We start from the raw sequence: 25,586 nt of genomic DNA, 5'->3' as shown, positions 1-25,586 counted from the left end.
CTCTTGCTGCCAAGTGCCCCCGTTCCTTCCTGTCTGGGCCCAGGGCTGTAATAAGCGGACCCAGCAGTGCACCTCCATGTCTGAGGTACTGGGGTTGAACTGACAGTGTGACGCTGGGGAACAAGAGCTAACTTTTCCCACCCTGCTCTATAGGGTTTCTGTCGGGGCAGAGTGATGAAGAAGAAATGGGCTCCACCCGCAGGGAGCGTGCAGTCGAAGGCTGGATGGAAGTGCTACACGGAGGTCAAGCCAGGCACTTGGGGAGCACGGAGAAGGGACCTGTGGCCCGAGGGCTTTGCAGCTGATCTTTCAGGTCTTTGCTTTACAGCTGCACCCCACTGCCTGCACTCAGGCCTGCACCGGCTTTTTACTCATCTAACCCGGTGCGGCAGCCTTCAGTTGATCGCCCTGGCTCCAGTCTGTTTTCTAAATTGCTGTCAGAATAATCTAAAACACATTCTTAGTCCGTTCACGGCTCTCCTTAGAACCTCCTGCAGCTCCCTGCTGCCTACTGAGTACAACTTCAGCTTCCTGCCCCGGCCTTCACAGCGCCCAGCCTCACCTCACTGCTGCAGCTCTGCCTACCCATCCCACTTCCCCTAGATCCGCAGTTTTGTGCCACCTCGAGGACACACCTTCAGGCACTCCTTTGAGCCCACTGGGACGGATTAATCATTGTCTGACATGGGCCTCTGCCCATGGAGCTCACCTTCCAGGGAGGAGGGCAGGTATGTGACATGTTTCTGGTCCAGTGAGTGGAGGGCTCGGTAGAGGAAAGGACAAAATACTTTGCTCAGGGGTGTTTCCCGTTCTCTCCTCCGCCCCAGGGAGGCTCTCCCTCCTCCACGGAGTGCTCCTTTTCCTTTCCTTTTCCCTTGCTTATGGATCTTAGCATTTTGTGTCTTATTTTGGTTGGTCGTGAGTGTGCCTGTCTTCATACCAAACGATGACCTCCTCCAGGACTGGGGCTGGCCTGCCTGCCTTGTCTCTGTATCCGCACACACCCGTCACCCCATGTTGGAATCGTGGACTTGGGGAAGACAGGTGCAATTTTTGTGCTTGGGGAGAGGAAGTGGGGGGACAGAAACCTCCGTAGCAGCAACGTGTTTTTCGGAAAGGAAACTTGCAGTGGGATTTTGAGGTTTCATTCAACTTTGTTCATCTGGAAAAAGTCAACATTCTTTATCACTCCCTTGCTTAGAAGAAACCCCACGCTTGGGGAAAATAGCTTCCAAAGCCACGTTCTTCTTGATTTGGTAGTTTTAGCTCATTCAGGGCTCAGGTCCCAGCTTGGCATCGTTGGTCCAAATAGATCACTTGCTCCAGAAATGCTTTGGAACATCTACAAAGTTAGCAGCGAAGCAGGGGATGAGCCGATTTCATATGCAAAGATTGCTGCGTGTCATCAGTGGGAGACTGCCAACAAAAGGATTTATTTATTTTTTTTAAAAAAGCAAGTGAAACTTTTAATTTAGGTTTTGACATGTTCTACTGATGTATGTTGGAGCAAAGATTGGAACTTGCCTGCTGTCATCTGTTGCAGATTCTCTGAAACGTTAACCATTGAAGGTTCAGTCTGATGTGATTTATCTTGTTCAAAAACCACATACTTTTTACAATTAAATAGTATATGTTACAGAGTACTTCAGAGCTCTGGTTCACAGGAGGAAAGAAAAAAATGCCCTAGGCAAGTTGAGGTCTTGCTCTTTCTCTTTTTGGGGGGGTGTTTTGCTACTCAAGAACACACTAGTTTTTATTTTTAAAGACACACCAGAAAAGGGGAATTCAAATTTAGATCTTTGACTCCCAGATTAATTCCCTTTCCACTGTGCCTCCTTGCTTTGTCTTATAAGCTCCTTGGAAAGAGATGTTTATACTTTTCATTTTCCATTGCTTACCAGAATAGCACACCTAACCCTGAAGAGGTTCTCTCTGGTTCATTTAGGTCACCCTTGTACTGGAGGGAAGCGCAGGAGGAGGAGTAGGCCTTGGTTTTCACCTTCAATGACTAATGTACTAAATATTTATTAAGTGCTCACCATGTTCTGGGTTCAGTGCTAGGAGTTCCCACCAACTCTGTCTACATCCTAGTGGGATGGGGCTTCTTGTTATCCCTGGAGAAGACAGCTACTCCAGCAATTGTTTAGTGGGTGTTGTCGGTGCCAGGCAGTGGGCTGAGTCTTCCCACGTGTGCGAGCCCTATGGAGGAGTGTGAGCCAGCTGAGTGATAGAGGATGGTACCTAAATGAAGGTGGCCATGGCCGTGGTGGATCTGCGACATATTAAGGAAGGCAAATCCATGGGACTCGGGAACTGACTGGTTGTGGTGATGTGTGTGTTGACGACATGGCCATTTGGGCTCCCCTCCCTCTGTGGGGAGCTCTAGAAGAGCAGTTGTTTAGAAGGGGAGGTGGTGAGATTGGTTGGAGACATGAATCTTAGGGACCCACAGGACATCTGGGCAAATACTCCAGGAGGGCACCTGGGTGTGTGGGAAGGACAGCACCATGAAAGTGGGCAGAGGTCCCAGCAGGGAAGCTGTTAGCCATGGACAGTGAGGTCACAGCAGGAGAGGGTGCAGAGAGAGACGCGTGCGGGGCAGAACTCTTAAGCACACCAGCCTTTAAGAGCTCAGCAAAGAGGAGTTCAGAGAAGGTGCCAGAGCATCAGGCGATAAACAGGAGAGATGGGTGTCCTGGAAACCAAATAAAGAGGGAGGCCTTTGGGTCCCAGATCTAGGCTTGTTTTCATTTCTTTTAACTATACAACTACTTTTCCCTCTGAGTTCACTGGTGAGACACAGGATAGCACATCTACATATCTAAACAAGACAGTAAAAGATTTGCATGGGATTATATTTTGGGAGTTTTTTATGTCTGAGTTTTGCCCCCGTGGAGGAAGGATCAGAACCACTCTTCAGGGAGTTCTTCTAGAAAGCAAAGTTAGGTCCAGAGAATGGAATTCATAGGGATCAGTGGAAACAATATGATAACAGCATAGAAAGGGCAGAAGGGCAATGGGAAGGGAGTCCAGCATGGTGATAAGCTCCCTGTCCCTGGAGGCAGCCAGCAAGTCAGGCATATTCTGGAGTAGAATCCTGTCCTATGAGAGGCTTTGGTTATATGACCTCTAGGTCACTTCCTTACATATCAAAGAGGAAGTGTTAGAGAGCTGAAATAAGATAGGTTTTGGAGTCAGACATCTGGGTCCAAAGCGTGACTTTGCTACTTATAAGCTGCTGTGTGACTTTAGGGAAATTACTTCACTTCTCTGAGTTTCGGGTGCTCATCTGTGTCATGGAGATAGTAATCACCTTGCCCACTGTGTTATTTAGCAAGGTAGTATGGAAAAGTGCCTAGTACGTAGTAGGTACTCACTAAACATCCGCAGCTGTTAAGGAGAACAGTGGCTAAGATTTGCTGAGAGAACAGCTTGCTTAGTTGCAGGTACCACCCTTCGTGGAAACGGGTGGTCTAGAGGGACAAGCGCATGTACAAAGCAGACAAGTTTAAAGTTTGACTTCTGTGTATTTTCATGGAAGACTTACCATCTCCCCCCCGTGTTTGCCCCTCTGTGATTCTGTGCTGGCATGACTTACTACCCTGGCAACAGCCTGGTGAAGCACATGATGGTAGCTAGAAAAAATGAGCCAGCTGGATGAGGCTCCTGGTTTCGCCTGTGCCAAGGCCAGTGAGGCTGGGCGAGTGAGAGCAAGGCGACATGCTGAAACCTGGTCAGCATTTCCTTCTTTCCCTTTCTGGATGGCTCAGCAGGCTAGTTCTTCTTCAGAGTGCCCACCTGGAGGGATTAGATCATTTAGATCTCACCCTGTACTGTGCCAAAGAGAAAGAGACCCGGAAGTCCCTGTGGCTGGCCAGTGGTCACACAGCTGGAGGGACTTGTTGAGGTTCTAGTCTAGTCCATGTGTCTTACAGAAACAGAGACGGAGACGTGCTCAGTCACCCAGAGTTACAGAGCCAGTCTGCGAGCCAGCGTCTCCTGCGTTCTTTGTGCCACACCACAGCAGGGAACTCTTCTTTTTGTCCCGGCCAGATACAGTCCTTGAAACATGAGAATTTGGTCTGCCTTGGATTCAAAAAAAACAAACATTATAGGCCAGATAATGCAGTGTGCATGTCTTCTCTGTGGCTTGTCTGTTTTTAATGCAAACATAAGACTTTACAGAATTCTTGAACAGATGAAAAACTTTAAACTCACATCTAGATATTTTTAAAAGAAGACTAAACCTTTGTAAAACGTGGCATGTTTAGCCTTTCAGAATTTCATCCTAACTAACCCACACCACATTAAACTCTCTGATGCTGGATTCTTTTAATTATCCAGCATGATTATATGTAAAATGGGAATTGAGACAGTGCCTCTTCCATTTTAACTGTGTACTGCAAATTCTTTAGGGCTGCCTTCGCTTTTGAAGACAGGCTTGCATAGGGTTTTTTGTTCACCTGCCTGTTTTCTAAAATACTGTTTGCTTATTACCATGTTGTCATTCTTCCCCCCACCCAGTGTAATGGGATGTTTGTCCTTCTCAGGTCAATAACAAATACCAAGTTCTTCTCTATTTTCGAAGAGCAGCTTTTACCATAGTTTCTGGCTTTGAATAGGGACTCTCTCTGGGGTTATCGAGAGCTTAGTGGCCTTGATCAGCTTGTGTAGTTCAGGAGTTTGGCATCAGGTCATATTTGTAGAGCGCTTAGTTCAATCTGGGAATATATCACAGCATTCTAGAATATAGGCACGGTCTTAGGAGAAAGGCGGGCACTTCGGAAGTTATGCTGGTGCACTCACCATGATCTATGTGCCTTTTGCTTCAGCTGAGGAAGGTACAACAACTTGGCAATTTTTCTCCTGCTCCTGTAGGACAATTAGCTGGTAGGAACAGGGTCTGAGTGTCGTGCAGATGTGACTTGAAATTCTGGCTCTGCTAATCAATGGCTTCGTGTCTTTGATTAGCCACCTCGCTTTCTGAGCCTCGATTTCTTCCTCAATAGAATTGTTGTAGGGATTAAATATAGTGATGTTAAGAAAGAATTTGGCACAGGGCCTGGGCACATAGTAGGTATTTACTTAATATTTGTTGAATGGATGAATGCAATTAGCTGACTCCCTAGTAGATGGAAAGGAGGAAGAGAAAATTGATGCCCAAATCCTTGGTGGTTTTCTTTGCCCTGGAACAAAACAATTGGAAAGTCAGAACCAATGAAGACTCTCTCTTCAGAGGCCACACATTTATTTCTGTTCACAGCGAAACGTTATTTGGTCTTAAGCTTGGAGCAATTGCAAAGGCAGGTTGACTAGAGAGCTTTCCTCATCCCTCTGAGCAAACCGCTAGTTTCTTGTGTGGTTTCCTGAAATTCAAAGCCAGGAGCACATTCCAAAGCCTCATTAAGATGCTACCTGAAGCCACTTGCTGTCTTAGGTGATCCACACCATCGTTCACCTTCATTAATATGACCGGTTAAGAGTTATAGCTTCTTGTCTCCTCTGTTCAGTCTCCTCCTAACACCTCATCCATCTTCTTGCCACTGCCCCATGAATCTCCCTAAAACGTCTCTTTCATCAAGTCTCAGTGTGCCGGGTACCCTCAGTGGTTCTCTCTGCCATGGGATGAGAGCCAGGTGCGTAGCCCATAGGGACAGCCTGACGGCCACTATTTATTGAACACTTACAACAAGAGACTTTACAGATAATGAGACTGAGATTCGGACAGGTTAAGTAGCTTGCCCATATTCCCACAGTTAGGATGTAGCACAGCTAGAATTCCAAACCAGAACCCCCTGATTCAAAAGACTGTGCTATTTTTATCAGGTCCTGGGCCTCTCTCTCCCAATCATTTTTTTCACTTTTTATGATGATACTGAATGAACAGTAATCTTTCATGGACTCGATATGGATGTGAGGCATCACCTTCAACTCAAGAATAGTTAGGAAGGCCTGGAAGCTAGAGGTTAGCCTCACGTGAGCCAGTGTCCCTCAGGAAGTCGAAGTTTGCATTCTGGTGGAGGTTCTTAGTACATACTGGTTGTCGTGGACCAAAAGACAAGGACCTCTTACCATAGTGCTCGACCTGGAACAGGGGCTCAGTAAGTGTACCGAGTGCAGAAAAGGACGAATGGAGGCCCCAGGTCTTCCTGAGCCCTCATCCAGGGAGCCCTGGGCAAGGAGGAGACTGGTGAGCAGTAGGATGGAGCCAGGGGCTAGTTAGCTCTAGAGGAGCCTCAAGATCCCCCTGGCCAAGCATTGGGGCAGCCAGGATCCAGGCCAGGAGGCGTGTGATGAGAGGTACCATCTGCTTCTGCTCCTTTCTGGATTTTACTCCTGTCACTTGAGACCTTCTGTACCACTCAGCCTACCTTTTCAGGAGATCCATTCAAGCCCCAGGGCCTGGCTACAGTCTGTTTCTATTGTGCCTGGGGGTGGTTACTGCTGTTATGGGGCTTCCCCAAGGATAGGAGGTCCTGGCGGGAGTGCCGTAGTGAAGTGGTCATCTGCTTTGAACTATAGGCTGGGGGTTTGGATGTCCTTATCTAGCCTTCATTCATTCATTCAGAGTTTATTCAGGCTCTACCATGTTCCAAGCATGTATGTGTTTAGAGAGAGTAGAGCTTAGGCTGGGAAGGCAGAGAGACCTAGATCAAAGCCTGGCTCTGTACCTTTCCATCTGGGTGGCCTAAAGGCCTTCTTTGAATCTCATTTCTTCTTTTATGGAAAAACTAGAAAACTCTGGCTAATTGTACTTAATGGCAGGGTTGGTGTGAGGTATAATAACATGTGAAGAGCCTTATGGTGGCATCTGCTAGGTAGTAGACATTTCACTAGTGGTAGCCTATTGTTTGGTTAAAGTATAATTCATGTGACGTAAAATCCACCATTTTAAAGAATGTGCAATCCATCGGTTCTGGCATATTCACAACGTTCTGCAACCGTCTTCACCATTTGGTCTGGAACCATCACACTGCTTCCCACACGGCCGCCCGTTTTACAGTCCCACTGGGAACGAGTGAGAGTTCCAGTTTCCTCACATACCCCCAACACTGGGTATTTTTCTTGTTCTTTCTTTTTACTTTTCTTTTTTCTCTTCTGATTATAGCCCTCCAAGGTGAGTGTGAAAGTGGCATCTCGTTTCACTTTTGATTTGCATTTCCTTAGTGACTGATTATGTTGAACATCTTTTTATGAGCATTGGTGCAGCCTCTTTTTTATTGTTCTTCCCTAGTATTTTTGTTTGAGGAGTCCCTCTTGTATGGCCAAGCCTATGATATGCGCCTTGCCCTGAGGTTGCTCACAGTCCATTGGGAAGGTACACGCCAGAGCAGATAGTTGCAACATGATAAGAAAATAGGCTACAGAGAAGATACTTGGAGTAAGTTCTCACTTAATGTCCTTGATAGGGTCTTGGAACTGTGGCAAAACAGTGTATAATGAAACAATGTAAAACTGGTTTTGTTATACTAACGAATTGATATAAATAAGAGTTAAGTTCTTACAGCATCTCATCAGTGTTACCAGGAAACTTGTATGAAATGAGGTTAGTGAAGGACCTGCTGTATAATGTGCAGTGGGACCTTTGAGGAGGAAGGAGAAGAGGAGTGGAGTTTGTCAAGCAAACAAGGAAGGAGGGAGGCATTCCAGTTAGATGGAAGAGCAGGAACCTTGGGCACAGCTGGTAGGAGGGGGGCCTCTGCCGTCAGGTGGGGAGTGGCACCCTGCCCGAGTGGTGGCTCACCCAAACCGGGAGGCTGGGCAGGTTTCGTGCAGCAGGCCCTGCTGAGCTTCGTTATCCGCCGTGTGCTTGCTGCAAAGGCTCTCATGTGTTCAGTGCACATTAATTCAGCTGCTTTGGTCCCCACTCGAGGCAGATGTTGTATCTCCATTTCCACAGAAAAAGGGAAATGACACTCACTGCCACCGCAGCTTGCCTGACTTCTCCCAGACCTGGACTTGGAATCCAGGCTGTCTGGCTCCTAGTTTTTTCCACACCTGCCAGCTGAACCTCAGCTCCTCTAACCTTGGCCTTCAAGGGCATTTATTCTATACACTCCAACTTCCTTCCTCACCTCTCTTTCCTGCTTATAACGGAACCATCTTTTGTACCCATTCCAGTCAAAGTGTCTTTCCAACCTCCCCTTTTTTGGCTTCAGTTCTCTGCCCCTGCTGTGTGGTCCAGATTCTCACTGTCCTTAATGGCTATTCTGTAATGAGCACTGACTGTCCAAGCGCCATTCACTCCACTCAAGTCCTTAACGTAGAGATTTGATCATCTTCGCAGCATCCCAGCACTTGTAGGTAGAAATGATTTGCTTCAAGTCACGGATGAGGAAGGGGGCTCGGAGAAGTAGTGTAACTTACCCGTGATCACCCAGCAAGTGAGGAGGCTACCTCAAAGGTAGCTCTTCTCAAAAGCCTGCAGTGGTGGCACTGACAGAAGTGACCTCCTCCCTTGCCCCCAGAGGCCTATATCAGCTACTGTCCCCTTGTTCCCCCTCAGTATTTGAGATCCTGGATTATCTCTTCCATGGCTGTTTATCTTGTATCCCCCACCAGGGTGCTTACCCTCTGTGTCCCCAGCCACCAAGCTAGATCCTGCAAGTATAAATCCTCAGTGAGCGCAGGCATAGGAGGAAGAGCCCCAGATCCTGGTTATACAGTCTTGGTTCTCATACTGTTCATGTGCACTACGACCGTGCCTGATGCTGAGCTCAAGACGGGAACCCTGCCTGTCCTGCTCCGCCTGTTTCCCCGGGCCAGTTGCTGTGTGGATGTGTTCATGGACTTCACCATTTGGAACCCAGTTTCCTCATCTGCATTTTGAAAGGGTCAAATGGGACCCTCTGAGGACTGTTCTCAGTTTAAAGAGTAGTTCTGTGAGTTGCGCTGATTGCTTCTCTCCGCATCAGCATGGTCCTGAGCAACAGAGTTTCAGCTCAGGGACACGGTGCAGCTCATCATTTCCGGTTTGGTGGCCGCATCTCAAAATTTGCCCTTGAACTTGTAAAACTGAAAACTAGCCCAGGAGCTTTGCCCCAACACATTCAGAAATCTTAACACCATCCTCTCATCTCTTCTCTCTCTTTTTTTCTCTTTTTTCCACCTGTGAAAACACCCACCCATCCCATTTCAGGATAGCTTCATTTGCGGTACCCTCTTTAGGTTTTATATTTCAGCAGCTTCTTGGCTTAGGAAGAGTCGTAATGATCTATTAGAAGGAAGCTCTTACTCTTTTAGAAAGACCACCTCTCTAATGGGTTGTTCATGTCTAGCCCACTGGATGTATTTTATGGACACAAAGAGAACAAGAACAGGCTTTGCTTGTGAGAGTAGAACCCAGGCTCGCCCAGGTAGTGGGAAGGGCGGTTTTCATCTCTGATCGGAGGAGGTTGTTAACAAAGACCACTTCTTTGTTTTCTTGGGCAGGCCCCTTACGCTCTGTTCCTTTCTTAAGCCATTCCTTTGTTTTTAAATTGTATCTTTATTCACCTTATGCTTAGGGAATTAAAAGATTCCTAACATGTTGATAATAGCAATTATAACATCCTATTCATTGAGTGCCTGCTGCGTACCAGGCACTATGCAGTGAGTTCTGTGAATTATTGCTGTGGTCTGCCCGTGGCAGAGGAGACACCTGAGCTCTGCCAGACTAAGGCCATGCCCCTCTTTCCTCAACCTGTCACAGAAGAGCTGAGGGTCACTCAGGTTCCTCTCCTACCAGAGTCCCTTCTCTGACCATCTGGGGTTGCATTCCCAAGACCATTTAGAAAGATTTGGCATTTGACTACATTCTGGAATAGATACGAGCTTATAAGCTTCCTTCTCAGCTTTACTAACAAGTTGTAAGGAGAGAAGCCTGGCCCGGGGAAAGTGTAAGTGCATGTTTAGCACAAGCACATGTGCGTGCCCACACACTTACACATAAAGACCCTCAGAGATTGGAGTTAACCCCCTCCATGTGCCACCTCCAGCACTGGACAGCACGCTGGCAGCGGCATTTAGGGTACAGCAGTGGGAGCCTTGGTAGAACCTAAGAAACAGTAACTCCCAGAGTCTTCAGTTCAGGCCCAGTAAACAAGATGCCAGTGTTTTCACCGCAAGCGGCCAGTTCCGGAGCGTTTTCAAGATCCTACCCGTGGAACTCTCCTGTTTGGACTTTTCCTTGTGACCTGCACTGTGAGAGACAGGTTTGGGAAATCAAGTTTGAAATCAGGGCAGGAGAAGAAATTCTTTAGATTACGTGAAGTCGATATGAGAAAGTGGGGAGAAAAAGTGCCCCTTTGGAGTTGTGTAGCACTTCCCGGTCTGTAGCACACTTCGGTATGTGCTCTCTGCACAAAGTACTGGGCGAGTTCCAGAGCCTGAGTTCCCTCCTCTGTAAAATGAGAGAGTTGGACCAGTTGGTCGCTAAAGCCCATAAAACTCTGTCCTGTGATCTGATACCAGTAAAAAGGCAGTAAATGTTACTTGTTACTCTTTTTATATCTGTCTTACCTCAGCCTGTCCTCTAGCTGGGAGGTCCCTGCCTTCCTGCTCTGGCTTTACCTCCATAGGAGCTGTCATCCCTTTCATGGCCCTTGGTACCTGAGCTGGCGGAAACCCACCAACTTTTTCTGGGAAGTCACTTGGCTTAGGAAGATCTCGGTTGTTGAGAGATTCATGTGCTAGTTAAGTTTCGACCAGATAGCAATCTGAGGACCACTTCAGTTCCCAGATTCTAGAACTCCATAAAAGGCCACCCTTCGAGATGTACTTAGAGAAACCTGCAAGCAAATTCATTGGACACCATTTCCGTGCTTTGTAAGGCAGTGCTTTTCAGCAAATACTCCCAGTCCTAGAACTCACTGTGCACTGCTGCTGTTGGGGCCCCTGCACGCAGGAGGAAACAGGTCCCGGTTGCTTTGCTTTTTTTTTCTTTTTAACTGGTCTGGCCTCTGTCATTCTCTAGCTTTTAAGGATATGGGCATTTTTTAGCATTTTGAGTCATAATGAACCTTGTTCTCTTGATATACGTTTTAGAAGACAAATCTGACCTTGAAAACAGTGTGATGCAGAAGAAAATAAAAATCCCCAAACTTTCTCTCAATCACGTAGAAGAAGATGGGGAGGTTAAAGATTATGGGGAAGAAGATTTACAGCTTAGACACATCAAGGTAACAAAGTCTTTCCTTTTGTTGGAAGTATGTGGGAGCGCTTTCAGATTTTGATAAAGGATTCTAGCCTGGCCTCCTCTTACCATGTAAATGTCCCCTGATGTCACCAGTTAAGAGAGGGTTGGGACAGCCAGCATGCTTGCTGGCCAACCTTCCACGGAGCCCCAGCTTACTCTGTGCCACAAGCATGGTCCTGTTTGCACCGTGTACCAGGGTCATGGCTCCTGAAGGTTTGGAAAGTGCATTGCTGTCTGGCCCACAGTCCTGGAGAGGTCTCTGCTGAGCTCCAGGAACATTAAGCAAGCTGTCCTTGGGCAGCAGTTCCAAGCCAGTCACTGTCCTATTGCCCCAAACAGCTAAGGTTGGAATCCCTAGGAAAAGGGGTGAGCCAGGTCCACAGAAGAGGGGAGTAGGGACTGGAAGAGAACTTTTGCATGAGGTTGCATTTCCTTTGGTGGGCACCCCAGTTGGTCTCCTCCAGTTTGGTGGGTTGGTTGGTTGGCTGGTGTTTTTGTGTGTGTGCACTGGGTACCACAGAGGAAGGGAGGAGAAAGAAGGATGCCTTCTGCATTGACCATGGTCTGACTTTGGACACAAAGTCAAGGACATTCCCAAGTATAATCCGAAAGATGCAGTTGAGCTTATTAGTCCATGCATTCATTGCACCCTTGCTATGGGCCTGGCCCTGTGCCAGTCCTTGTGGTCATGGAGATTGGCCAGGTACGGTCACGCCCTCGGTGGTCTCACAGCGTGTGGTGCAGACAGATATCTAAAGTGATCATTACAATTTTAGCTGATGAGTTCATCTTGACTAGCAGCACCTATCACAGTGGATAAAATGACAGGATAGGATTTTGTTATGAAACTCAGTTTCAGAGTCATGGGTTTTTCTTCTTTAAGTTTACAGAAACTTAGTGAGAAAGTCAGGCAGGCTTGAACTGACACAGTTAAGTTGTCTGGAATCTTGTGTCCTCAGCGGTCTGTGCCTCCCACAAGTGCCCCCAATCAGGAGAGCCCCTGGCCCTCCTGCCCTGGGTGAAGAATTCCATTGGTCCTATCACTCCCATGCCCCCTCAATGGAAGCTTTGTCCACTGGAGCTGGAATTTCCTCCAGCTGCTAAAGCTCCTGGGTCGTCTTGGATAATTTCTCTTCTCAATGAACTGTCTTCTCTGTATCCACTGTCTTGCCAAGCTTCAGCTTGGCCAGTGCCCAAAGAGAGGCTGACAGACATGGGAGAAGGAGCCTAGAGTTGGAAGTCGGGCTCCAAGTTCAGGGTCTGGCTCTGTCTATAGCTCACCACATGACTCTGAGTATAGTCCTTCCCCTCTCTGAGCCCTAATTTTCTTGCCTGTAGAATGAGGGAGTTGAACTGCAGAACCTTTCAACACTAGCATATTCTTTGAACTTTTCATTAACATTTATCAAGCCCCTGCCAAGTGCCAGTTGGGGTAGGAGTGGAGACACAGAGAATATAAGACAAGGTTGCTGCCCTAGATGAGAGTGGATGAGAGTTCTTTGCATCCTTCCCAACTAAAGCATTCTTAAGGAAAAGGTTACTTGATGGAATAGCCTTTTTATTCACTTTTATGTTTTTGTTGTTGAAGAGATTTGCATGCTGACTCCCTTAGGATGACTTGGCTAGCCCAGATTTCTCCCTGATTCTTCGCAAATACACATTGAGCGCCCCCGGGCAAGTCACTGTCTAGGCACTAGGGGTGGGGCTGGGGCCGGGCCTGGGCTGGGGCTTGGGAGTTGGGGAGGGCGGTTACCGTATAAGACACCTGGAAGAGGCAGAGTGGTGGAATGGAAAAAGTGCTGGCCTAGGAAACCCCAGTCTGGGTCCTGCCACCACCTGATTGTGTGACTTTACATAAGACCCTTCCCCACTCTGTGCCTCTGTTTCCCCTTTGTAAAATGAAGGGCTTTGACTAAGTGTTTGCACGGGTTCCTCCAAGCACTGATGTTCTGTGATTCTGTGATTCTAGGATTGTCTGGGGAAATATTGAGCCGCAGTCCAAGGAAAGTCCCAGCTGCCCTTGCTGAATTGATTCTCGTTGTCCTACACAGAGACCCGAGGGGCGGAAGCCGAGCGAAGTGGCGCACAAGAGCATCGAGGCCGTGGTGGCCCGACTGGAGAAGCAGAACGGCCTGAGCCTGGGCCACAGCACGTGTCCAGAAGAGGTCTTCGTGGCGGCCTCGCCAGGCACGGAGGACATGGACAGTCTGGAGGAGGCCGCTGTGCCCCGGGCTCTGTATGAGGAGCTGCTACGCACCTACCAGCAGCAGCAGGAGGAGATGCGCCACCTGCAGCAGGAGCTGGAGCGGACGCGGAGGCAGCTAGTGCAACAGGCCAAGAAGCTCAAGGAGTGCGGGGCACTTGTGTCCGAGATGAAGGAGCTCCGAGACCTCAACCGCAGGCTGCAGGACGTGCTGCTCCTGAGGCTCGGCAGCGGTGAGTGCCCCGTGGGCCGCCTGCCGCTGCATACAGGTGGGATGTGTGGGGCAGCCCCTCCTCTAGGAGGGCACAGGGGAGAGCAGGCCAGGTGCCACTAAGGCCAGGGAAGGGCAGAGGCTTGGCTCAGCAGTTACCCTAAGGAAGAGCCACTCCCTGCCAGTAAACCTGACAGGAACTCACAAATACAACAGCCTCAGCAATCTAGAAAATTTAGAACACAGTGGGGAACACCGAGAAGCGTGGCTTGGAGAACGAGAGCTCACGGAGGGTTTGCCACCACTCACTTAGGCACACATTCAGCAAGAGGCAATTCCAGGGCTTATAGGAAACCTCTCCAAGGCGGTTTTAGGATACAGTAAAGAGATCTAGACGTGGTCCTAAAAAAGTCATTCCTTTAAGTCAGCAAGTGATAAATGCCATGGGAGTGATGTAGATAAAATGTTAAGAGAGTTCAAAGGATAGGGAGGGGTTATTTCTAACTGAGGGAGTCTGCGGGAAGAAGGGAGCCCTTGAACTGGGCCTTGAAGGGTGGGGGTGTTTTAAGGCACAAGAGGAGGCTGAGGACGCAGTCCCGGAGTAGGGAAAACACCTGGAGCTCACTGAGAAGCTAGACCGAGAATGTCGTCTGAGGGCAGATAACTGAAGGCTTTGAAAAGAGCACCCGCCTGTGGTGTCTGGACTTGTTTTGGTAGGAATGAGAAGCATTAAAAAGCTTTTGAGCAGAGAGGCACATGACCTGAGGAAGATTACTGTACAGAAGTATAAGACTCCTTTGGTTTGCTCATAGAAGAACTCAGACTCACATTGCACCCAGTTTTAACAAATGAGGTTTTTAGGTTTTCTCCTCTGACATGGTTTAGAAGTGGAATCGACCTTGACAGCAGGAAGACAGGACTGTTTACCGTAGACAAAAGACAGAAACACTTTCAGAACAGAGGAACCCGGAATTACAGAAGATCGAGGCCAGTTTCGAGGAAATCAGTATAACACACATCCACAGCCTCCACAGCCCTGAAGACAGCCACGGACAGCCCTGCGTCAGTGTGCCTTGCTCAAAAAAGGGGGTCATCTAGTGCAGAAACACAAGCTCTGCCCCTAGAGTTTAAAGCAAATACGATCTCATATTCAAGAAGGAAGTTCCATTATCTCGATCACAGATTTATATGTAAAGCCTCATTCCTCTTTGAAGTTTAGATAAATGTGCTTACCCTACCTTATATTTATAGGTGCCCTTTACTTTTTTTTTTAATTCTCACCTGAGGATATGTTTATTGGTTTTAAAGAAAAAGAAAGAGAGAGAAACATTGATGTGAGAGAGAAACATCAATCAGTTGCCTGCTGTACCCACCCAGACTGGGGATTGAACCTGCAACCTAGGTATGTTCCCTGACCGGGACTCAAGTCCACAACTGTTTGGTATTTGGGACAATGCTCCAATCAACTGAGCCACCCGGCCAGGGCAAGGCGCCCTTTACTTCTTTAACTATATCCCGAGGAAATAGGATCTCAGTAGACCATCAGGATGGCCCAGGGAGTCAGCCAAGAGGCTTTTCCATGCCCCCGTCACGGAGAAGGAACCTGAGGATGGGTCGCACCCAGAGTCCCTAGGGAGGCAGAGGGCAGAGGCAGGAGCAGGAGCTCATCTCAAACCAAGTCTCCTGATTCCTGCGCGGGTAGTTTCCTCACTCCACGACTCTGCCTTGGCTGTGGTCGTTCTCCCCAATCAGAGCCTTTCAGAGGCGCACAGTGACACTAAAGATCATGTGTGGTATGCAACTTAAGAGATTATTAAAACTCTTTATCAAAATGAAATCCCAAAGGGAAACCCTAACTAAATATGTGTGAAACCTGTGTTGGTTTTGGCGGAGGGGAGTGGTGAAGACAGAACTGGAATTTTCAGAGAGAAAAAGTGTGTTCTGGTCTTCAGGCGAACGACTCACTTCCACTGCACCATGTACACCATGCCTCGTGTAAACGCCTTGAAGGGAAGCATGGTCACACCAGCTCCCCACAGTGTTTTTCCGACTCCCAGGGAAACTGCCTGTGTTATATGGTCGTGCACTGAGCTGAAACCCCAGAAACCTCTCCTAAACCTCTGGGGCAGTAAGGTTCTCTGCACTTTATATCAATATATGCCTCTTCCGTCTTAAAACACTGAGACAGACTTGACCTTGATCTTCCCAGGCTCTCCCATCCACAGGCCTTGAGTGCTGTCAGGAGAGCTGGTGGCCAGCTTGTCCCTGATCTGAGTCACTGTCATCACCACAGTAGGATGGACTGATCGAAATCAGCTCAAACCACAGGTGTGCGTGCAGTGCCCACCATTTGCAGTCCCTGTGTTGGGGGCTGCACAGCACCCCAGAAAATCACACCCCGTCCTGACCTGTGAAAGCTTACAGTCCATCAATTCACAGTTACAGTTAATGAGAGACTGAGGATGTGCTGAGTTCTAAGACAAATCCTCAAGAATATAATGGAAGGGTCTCTACCGTAGGGGAAGGTCGTTGTTTCCATGGAGCTAGTCTAGTCCCTGGGATCAGGCTTGATTCAAACCCCAGCTTCCTCACTTGCTAATTCTGTGGCTTTGGGAGCCTTCTTTTCTTTCTTCTTCCCTTTCTTATTTGCTTCCTTCCCTGCTTTTCTCTTTTCTTCCACAAATATTTTCTAGTCTTCTGCTGTGTGCCAGGCTTTTTGCCTGGAGTTAAAATTTTGATTTACGATTCAGCCCTTGCCCTCTGCCCTTGAGGAGCACAAAGTGTCACAGACACAATCCATGGCGGCACAGTGCATAAATGCCACCATAGGACAGACGCACATGGGGCTGAGGGACACCAGAGGAGGGCACCCGCTGAATTCGGGGGGTCAGGGAAGAAAGGCTTCCTGAAGGAAATGACTTCTGAGCTGGATCCTGAAGGAAGAGTGCGCGGGAAGAGTGAGGAGCGATCTAGGCAGAGAACACCTCTCTGAGCCATGACGTTCTCATCTGTAAAATGGAAATGACACACCCTTCTCACAGCCTGTGACGCACTGCGCTCAGTGCTTCGTGGCCGTTAGCACCTCTGCCATACCTTGCATTTAGTGAAGGGGCAAAGGCAGAGTTTAGTTTGGTTTTTAACTCTGGTTCCCCAACCAGTAATTGGCTGTATGGCTTTGAACGGGTTAACTAACTTCTCTGTCTCTGGATCGTCTATTATAGAAGACAAAAGGGGCTGTAGAGATGTAGGTGCGTTTGTTCACTCACTCACTCAGTTCACTCAATCTCAGCCTAGAAGGTTGGGGATATAAAAAGAAGACTAAGACATTGGAAGTTGGGTAGGGGGTAGTGATGTAAACACATAAGTAAAATTCTAGGGGTGGGGCTAGCATTCGAAGTAGATCTATCTTTTGGTGAGTTTGGGAAGAAACCCCCCTGTTGTAACAGCTCCTGATCCGTACATAACAACAAGAAACCTAGAATAAGGCAAAGAACAACCAGAAAGTGGCCGATAGACCTGCTCTGATTCTGGGCTTGACGTGCCCTCCAGGGAGCACATCCCGGCCTGGGGTTGACATGTGGCCTGGGCTGTGCTGTAATCTGTCTCCTGGGCCTGGCTTGAGCATTGTTCTTGGAGGCCTGTGCTTGTGTATTTTCTCATGTTCATCTTGCCCGTGGGCCCAGCTCAACGGCCTTTGTCCACCTTGAGTGCTGAATCGTTCCTACTGTAACAGGCAAATTCAGAGATAAGGAAGGCCGCCAGCAAGTCAGGGGATGCTCAGTTTTAAAAGGAAGGCTCCCCACTAGAAAGAATCATTGCTGACTTTCCTAGGAGTTGGGGCCCTTCAGGCAGTGGGTGAGAGGGGGCAGAGCTCAGGAGCCTTGCCTCTTGAGCCTAAGGGGACTTCAGGGTGGCAAGCAGGTCCCCTAGCAACCAGAAATACCTGGTGGGGATGGCAGCAAATTGGTATGAGATGTTTTAGAGATGCCACTGGATGCCCCCCTTTTATTTGTGCATTTATTCATTCTCTCATTCATTCCACAAATATACTCAAGATGAACTTAACAGGAAAAGATTCTCTAGAATGTGGCATCATGGAGTTGTGGAAGAACTTAGAGAGGATATAGGCTATTGCCCTTCTGTTGCTGATGAGGAAACAAGCCCAGAAAGTGTCATGGCCTATTTTTAGGGGTCTCCTAACACCTGGTCCTGTGTCCTCTCTCTGTGGGCCCTCATCCCACCTGGCCTTCTTTTGTTCTTGGGATGTCATCGTCACTGACATGGAGGTGACCCCTCTGTAGTACCCCCCACCCCCTGGGACATCTCTCTGGAAAACAAAGCTTCCCTTTTCTGCGCTCTTAGCACGGAAAGCAGCCCTCTCCCATGGAAGGAACCTCATTCTCCTGCCCTTCTCTCAGGGCCTCTGTGACAGTGTCAAAATTAAGTGAGGAAACGTATGTAAAAAACACAGCAGTCCCTCCTTATCCATGGCTTCGCTTTCTTTGGTTTTAGTTACCTGCGGTCAACTGAGGTCCAAAATTATTACATGGAAAATTCCAAAAATAATTGGTAACTTTACATCACATGCCATTCTGAGTAGCATGATGAACTCTCGCTCCATTCTGCTCTGTCCCACCCTGGACGTGAATCATCCCTGGGTCCAGAGCGTCCACGCTGCACACACTACCACCCGTTAGTTACTTAGCTGTCTCAGTTATTAGGCTGCTGCGGTATCGTAGCACTGTGTTCGTAACCCTTATTTCACTTAATAATGGCCCCAAAATGCAAGAGTTGGCGATGCTGGCAATTCGAATATGCCAAAGAAAAGCCACGGAGTGCTTCCTTTAAAAGAAAACGTGTATGTTTAGGGAAAAATCATAGTATATGTAGGGTTTGGTACCATCTGCAGTTTTAAGCATCCATCAAGGTCTTGGAACTTGCCCCTGTGCATAAGGCGAGACCACAGGGTAGCCCTGTGACCAGCATATTGGCAATGTTCAATAAGTGTCAGTCCCTTTTTCCTTTCCTTTCCTGCTCACTCTCTCCCAAAGAAGTAAGTGCTGGGGAGGCAAAAAGCATGGAGATAATCTAATTTATAAAGTACAGGTATATATCCATTTCTTCAGTCACTCATTCATTCATTCAACAGACGTTCATTGAGGGTATGCTTTATGCCAGGACTGTGTTAGCTGCAGGAATATAGACATGAATAAGACAGTCTTTTTAAAAATTCCCCAGCTCGGGGTGGGTAGACTAGTGTTTATTAAACTGGGGCTTGGCAGGCTACCCAGAATTCCAAGGGAATGAGGGGAAACAGAACAGTGGAGAGCCTGTTGCAAGGGTGAGCTCTGGTATATGTGAAGGATTAAACTCCTGGGTCTCGCTCGGTTTCTCCTCAGCTAGATTCTTTGTTCTTAGAGGTCAAAGACAAGCCTTAGATATCCTCCTCAGTTTTTAGCACTGTATGTACCTCTTAGGTAGTTAAATTTATTTTGGTGTAATTCAGGTACTGTTAGTTCAACAAAGGCTCAGAAGGGCTGTGTGAGGCCTATAGGAAGGAGGAGATGAAATACGTGCCTTTAAGATGAACGCAGAGCCTGGCCAGGTACGCGGATGATGAGAGTATCGTCCCAATACACCAGTGTTGCAGGTTCTATCCCTGGTCAGGACACATACAAGGGTCAACCCATTAATGCTAAATAAGTGGAACAACAAATCGATGTTTCTCTCTCTGTCTCTCTCTCAAAAAATTAATTTTAAAAAGACAGATGCGCACACAGTCCAGTGGGCAGCACAGACACACACACGACAGGATGCTCGGCAAAACACAGCAGGCGGGACCGGGGAGGGGCATGTGATGGTTTAGAGCATGTGTGCTTTGTCGGGGACTGCAGGTGGAAACGATGAGTTCTCGCCGGAAGGGGCAGAGACCATAATAATAACGGTGATTCACACTCTCGTGGCACTTTACAGGTTTCAAAGCACCTTGATATTTTTATATCATTGGACTGTTCCGATAACCTCATTGTGAGGCCAGGTATAAATTATTTTCTCCATTTGAGAGAGGAGAATGCAGAAAGAAAAGACAATGTCCCTGTTGGCCAGATCACAAGCTGGTGGAAATTTTTGAAGAAGGAGAAAGCCATTGTGGCGTGCAAATCTGTCTTGGCTCTTTAGAGCTCTTTCTATCACCTCTGTTCCCCTCTGGGCTCTTGCCTTGTGTTCTGCCCAAGGTCCGTGAAAATACCAGCTTTGATCTTTAAAATCCTTTGCGGTCTAAGCTGGATTCTTTAAGCACAGGTCTCTGATGGTGTCTTTGAAAAGGCAGCTAATATCAGCCAAATGCCTCCTGTTGGCTTCCCCTGTACTGGAGGCGACCAGGGCTTTGGCAACAGATATTATTCGGATTTGAATCTGAGCTCTCTAACACATTAGCTGAGTAACTTCAAGCAATTGGTTTAACCCTTCTCAGCCTCCACATTCTCCTCTGTAAAATGGATATCTTCATGCCTATGTGGTGGTGGTGCGGGCAGGAGAGCCCACTCAGTGATAAAGAGCCTGCATGGGTCCTGATATCAGAAATACTGGGGCTTTGAATCCCGGCCTCTCCACAAGCTAATCTCATTACTTTGGGAAAGTTACTTAACTTCCTGGGCCTTAGTTTCCTTATCCATGAAGCAAAGTCAATGATTGCACCAACTTATGGTTCATAAGAGATTTAAATGAGCAAATGCTTGTAAAGACCTCTGCCCAGGGGCTGGCGCAGAGTAAGTGCTCAGTGGGCCCCACATTAATGATGTGAGATCATTTGAAGATGCACATGGAAAATGTGAGTGCAGTGCTTGGTACATCAGAAGCTCTCATTGTCCTACATAAGAGCACAGATGTGGTCGTCTGGTGTATCTTAATCTTTGGCCAAATCCTGTGTCTCCTAGAGATTGTCACCTTCCCTTGTAAGTCCTCAGAAATCATATTTGAGTAGTCCACTTTACAGCTATGCCTAGATTTGATTTCAAGCTCACTGGTCTGAAGTTCATAGATGGCTTCCTCGGGTCCGAATTTCCTGGGCATATTTTCATCTTCCCAGCTCAGGTCCTGGGCCGCTCCTTTGAGCCCCTTGATTCTTCAAACATCACTCGTTATGGCTCAGCTTCCCCACAGCCCTGTCCTGTGTATCTCAGAGCTCTTTTCCATCTGCTTCATCCTTCAGTTCATTCTTACCAACAAGCAGGAGAGCTCACAAAAGCTGGGCTTTGAGAGAGAGCTGAAAAGGATGGGCGAGACATCCAGTCAGGGCAGGTTTTCTTATCCCCATTAGTGAGGGGAGGCCCAGGAGGCTCCCGCCTCTGTTAGTGGTGGAGCCAGACTAGAAGCCACAGTGCCCTGCGCCTCCTTTGCTTTCCTGGATCCAAGGCAGGAAAAGATCTTGCGGCGAGTACTGGAATTGTTTCTCTTAAACATATGGGCATCTTCCACTTGGAAGGACTCATTGCCCTGTTGACTGAATCAGAAGTAGCCACAGTTCATGCTAGACTATTTTAAGAACTGCTTTCAGACTACAGGACAGTCTTAAGACCCTTCTTGCTCCCTAGAGCTCCTTGTTCTGGGGCAATGGGGCTGAGGGACAACCCTGCACTGTCCCTTTGCTACCCACTCAGGCAGCAAGAACATGCAGGTGAGTGTTTCTCCACTGCCAGCATAGGAACGTGCCTGCTGGTCTTTGGCTTGGGCGTGGCCATGTAACGGGGTTGTTTGCTGCTCGATTTGCCACTCAGAGGAACTGAAGTGGGAAAGGTGGGCAAGTGTGCCTTCTGGGCAAGGGCCAGCCTCTTTGAACACCTGCTTGGGGCCTGAGGGTAGGTGCTTTTCATACATAAAACAACCTTTGCAGTAGATAAGATCATTGGATAAAACTCAGAGGTTATCTTGCCTGAGGCCACACCACTAGGAAATGGTAGAGCCAGCCAGGTTTCAGGCTGAGCTGGCCTCACTTTTCCAGGCATCAGGCGGGCCCATCACACAGGCTCTCTGCCCCTGTGCTTGGGCAGCAGCCTGTCTCCTGCCTGCCCCCTGCATGCCCTCCTAATTACACCCCCTTTATATACTGCACTGTGTTCTGGGACGGCTGGACTCTGGAGCCATTGGGTAGGAAGTTTCCTGCCTAATCTAAGAGCCTGCCACTTCTTTACAGTTTTAAGCTTGACCAGTTATATGTCCTCAAGATGCCAGCCAGAAAATTCCTAGTTTTTTTGAATAGAAATTATCTCTTTGAAGAGAACCTAATCCCACCTCTCATACCCATCTTATAGATGGGAACCCTGAGGACCAGAGAGGAAATAGGACATGCCTATGCCATGTGGACTCTGAACAAATCACTCGTCATGAAGCAGTGAAGATTAATGTTCAACCGGGATGGATGGATGGAATCAGTCCAGCCACCAGGGTTCAGCAAGTCCCAGAGGACCTTCTCTTGCTGTTCCAGGTGGCTCTGAGTTTATTTGGAAGTAATTCTTAGAGTCCCAGCATCTTAGTCCTGTAAGGAGTCCCAGAGTCCATGTAGTCCAGCCTCTTACACAGGACAGAAAGCAGCTCCCTGCCAAATGATCGCACAACCTCTGGTAATATTCCCCTAGAGGCAGGCAGCTCACTCACTGCCCCCCAATACAGCCCATTCCACTATTGACGCCTCTGACCATAGGGAAACGTTTTGGTGCAGAAACATTTATTGGACTCTCCACTGTTCCAGGCCCTGTGCTGGGCACAAGGAAATCCAATAGTTAAGACCAGCTTCCTGCCTCAAAGAAGTCACAACCTCATCAGCTGACAGTGGGAATGCAGTGCGAGCCTTGCTGTGCCCCTGGGCTCTCAGGGAGTAGGGAGAGGAGCTAGAGGAAGGCTCCTTACTTGATGGGCAGGCGTGCTGAAGGGGGCTGGAGAAGGCACCCAAATGAGGAACTAGTCAGATTTATCCAAATAAAGAGGAAGTGAAGTATATCTCAGGCAACAAGAGACCCTGAACAGATTTGGAACTGTGAGAGAGGCTGGCGTATTCAGGAACTTCAGGTAGTTTCTGGCTGGGCTGCACAGTGAAGAGGTAGACAGGAGGGAGAGACGAGGCTGCAGAGGTAGACAAGTGCACTAGAAACTGCCAGCCCTCCTGCAGGTGGTGCACAGGGCATCCTCCCCACTGGGGTGACCTGCTGGAGGGTCCCTCAACCTCTCCGAGTTACCATTGCTTCTGAATCAGGCAAATTAGTCAACAACCAGTGAGCAAAGATGAATCCCAGAAGACCCCTGCTCTGAAAAGGTTCGTGGCCTGAAGGGTAGATTAAGCAAGGCCAATGTCAGGGATTGATTTGGTTGGGAGCCATCAGCCACTCAGTGGAACTGCCTCTCCACGACTTCTGCCCTCAGGCACTCCCTGTGCCTCACAGCAGCCCCTCAGCAATCAGTCTTACTCCCACTTATTCCCACCGCAGCCCCTCAGCCACCCAACCCAACCTATTCTGATCCAGGACCAAAGGCCAATCCACATGCATTTAGTGCCTAAGCAGCACCTTCAGGGCTCAGGGCAGGGCAGACATGCTGATCGGCTTGTCTGTGCTGTGTAGACTCAGTCTGGGCTCAGATTGTTGGGTGGGGAGGGAGGTAGAAGAACCACGGTTGAAAAACCAGCCCAGTTTTCTCTGGTCACCAGCTGACAAAGGGTAGGCTCAGAGCTCCTAGACGTGAGATGAGTCCTAGTGGCATGCCCTCCTCCTCACCGTGCCCCCTGCACCATTATGGAGTTCCCCATGGACCCCCTGGGAAGGTCAGGGAAGATCAGAGATGAGCTGAGGGCCCCATGGGCTGGGCATTAGGTGAAAGCTGGTGAGATCTGAAAACCGCAGCTCGCTGAGGAGGTATAGGGTAGTGGAAAGAGCAAGTCTTTGGAATGCAATCTACATCCCTCAGTTTGAGAGCTTACCCTCTGTCTGACTTTAAACAAATGACTTTACCTCTCTGAGCCTCTACAGAGATTATAAGATCTATTTTGCAGGGCATCCATGGGGATTAACTTCTTTTATTCAACATGTTGAATGAGTTGATGTGCGCCAGGGACACTGTGCTGGGTGCTGGGGATAGAGCAGTGAACCAGACCGTGGCTGTCCTTGGAGTTTCAGTTCCAGCCACCGGGACGTTAAATACGCTCAGGACAGTGGGGTGAAAAGACCTACAAAGATAAAAGGTATTTTGATGGAAGTTACGGAACAAAGAAGACGTTCAGTAAGTGCCAGTCACCTGTCCTTCTCAGGGGAAAGCGTGTATGTTATTTGAAATGGGCATCTGTACTTCCTCAAAGCTGGGAAATTACCTTGACCTCCCACGGCTGGGGACCTGGGCCCTCTTCTGTCACCCCTTTCTGTTGTTCTGTGGTTCTGACTCCCCGAGGGTCTGGCCGCACTGTGGGGGCATCTACCAAGCCCAGGACCTTAGGCTAGAACTACTTCTCTTGCCTCTGCCCAGCCAGGCCTATCCTAGCCCTCCCCAACGAGGGCACTCAGAGAATGGACAGGAAAGGGAGAAGGTCCTGTAGAGTCACTGCTTAGTGATCCCATCCCCCTACCTGCCTGACCACTCTTCCACCTTCTCCAGATCTTCCTCACCCTTCAAAGCTCCAGTAAGAGCTCACCCCTTCCCTGAAGCCTTCCAGCCTCACTGACCCAGGGGTGATCTCTCCCTCCCCAGGTCTGGGCACATCATCATACTGCTTCCTTCCTGGTCAGTGAGGGTCAGTTACCTGCCACTTACTTTTACTCCATGATGATACCTATCCCACCCCTCCCCTTCACACCCAACAAGCTCCTGCCCATCCATCCATCCTTCTGAAGATTTCCTGGTCTCCTCCAGATGTAGTACCTCCTCCTTTGCTTCAGTTCCCAAGTCTGCATCCTAACCCTTGTTAGCAACACAGGGTGGTGATGATCTGTTGCCTGTCTCTTTCCACTGCTGGACTGTGAATCGAGGCCTAGCCCAGGACTGGCACTTAGTAGATTCTCACTGAAGGAATGAGACCACGTTTGTCCCTACCTTCACTGGGAACATAATGGGACTGAGAAGCAGGTATGTAGCTTCAGCAGCAGGTGAGAGTGGCTGATGGCCTTTGAGAAGGGGGTGGGGTGCACAGACGGAGGTCTCAGCTAGCTCCCGTCTCTTCCCAAGACCCTTGTGTGCCCCCTTCACTGTTACATAGGTGTCCCCAGGCTCAGGTCCCACTCATCGAAGTGGAATCACCTTGTCTTTTCTTTCTTTCTTTTTTTTCTTTTTTTCTTTTTTACCATCTCTGGAGTACCTCCGCTGCACAGTAGGTATTCTGTGTGCGTTTAAGAATTTTGACTTAATTCACTTCGCATTTATGAAGACACTAGAATTACATCGATAGCAGAGAAAAACTTCCTGCTATCAATGGCAGGATTCAGTACTTCTTTAGAAAAGTCTAGTAGTATTATCTTTTCTATTTCAGCAGAAATCAGAAACGGTATTCAATGTCCTAACATACCTATTTTGAAGACAACTGATTTCTGAACATCCTGGAAGTAACGCAAGCATTAGCTTACAAGAAAGGTTTTCAGGAAGAATAACATTAGTCCAATTGAAGATAAGCAAGAACAAAGAAAGGTATAACTCATTTATTTGTTGTGCCAACAAGCATTTGCCAAGCCCCTCACTCTGTGCCACGATTCCCATTTTATGGAAGAAGCCACTGCGGCTTGAGGAGGTGAAGGAAGTAACAACCAGGATTTGCACCTGTCGTCTCTCAAGCCCAGCACCTGTCGCTCAACGCCCCCCCCCCCCCCCCGCTCTCTCTATGTGACGTAGCAGTGTGTCACGTGTGCAGTTCGAGTCTTCCCCAGGACTGAGCCATGCCTCATTTGTCTCGGGGTCCCCGGTGCCTCTTCCAGGGCCTGGATCTTGGTGTGCCACGGGAGAATGCGGTCACCAGGTTCAGGAGTGAC

General features: G+C 48.4%; 2 protein-coding genes across 9 annotated transcripts in view; both read left to right on the top strand.

The window, feature by feature from the left end:
• Window positions 1-25,586, top strand: part of AGBL4 (AGBL carboxypeptidase 4) — a 1,086,758-nt gene that overhangs the window by 853,470 nt on the left and 207,702 nt on the right. The gene's annotated exons all lie outside the window — the stretch shown is intronic.
• The window catches only part of BEND5 (BEN domain containing 5), a 48,309-nt gene that overhangs the window by 4,305 nt on the left and 18,418 nt on the right, over window positions 1-25,586 (top strand). For 2 of the 6 annotated variants that reach the window (XM_045204178.3, XM_045204179.2), the window contains 2 exons: window positions 11,026-11,159; window positions 13,228-13,648. In XM_045204178.3, coding sequence (XP_045060113.1) covers window positions 11,026-11,159; window positions 13,228-13,648 — 555 coding nt within the window. Of the gene's footprint in view, window positions 1-11,025; window positions 11,160-13,145; window positions 13,649-25,586 lie in introns of all 6 variants that reach the window. The other 4 variants (XM_071220917.1, XM_071220918.1, XM_024571128.4 and 1 more) reach the window with 3 other exon arrangements.

Source organism: Desmodus rotundus, chromosome 3, assembly GCF_022682495.2.
Source record: "Desmodus rotundus isolate HL8 chromosome 3, HLdesRot8A.1, whole genome shotgun sequence".
Classification (NCBI taxonomy): Eukaryota; Metazoa; Chordata; class Mammalia; order Chiroptera; family Phyllostomidae; genus Desmodus; species Desmodus rotundus.
The sequence above is the reverse complement of the archived record's forward strand: the minus strand, read 5'-3'. Positions and strand labels throughout refer to the sequence as shown.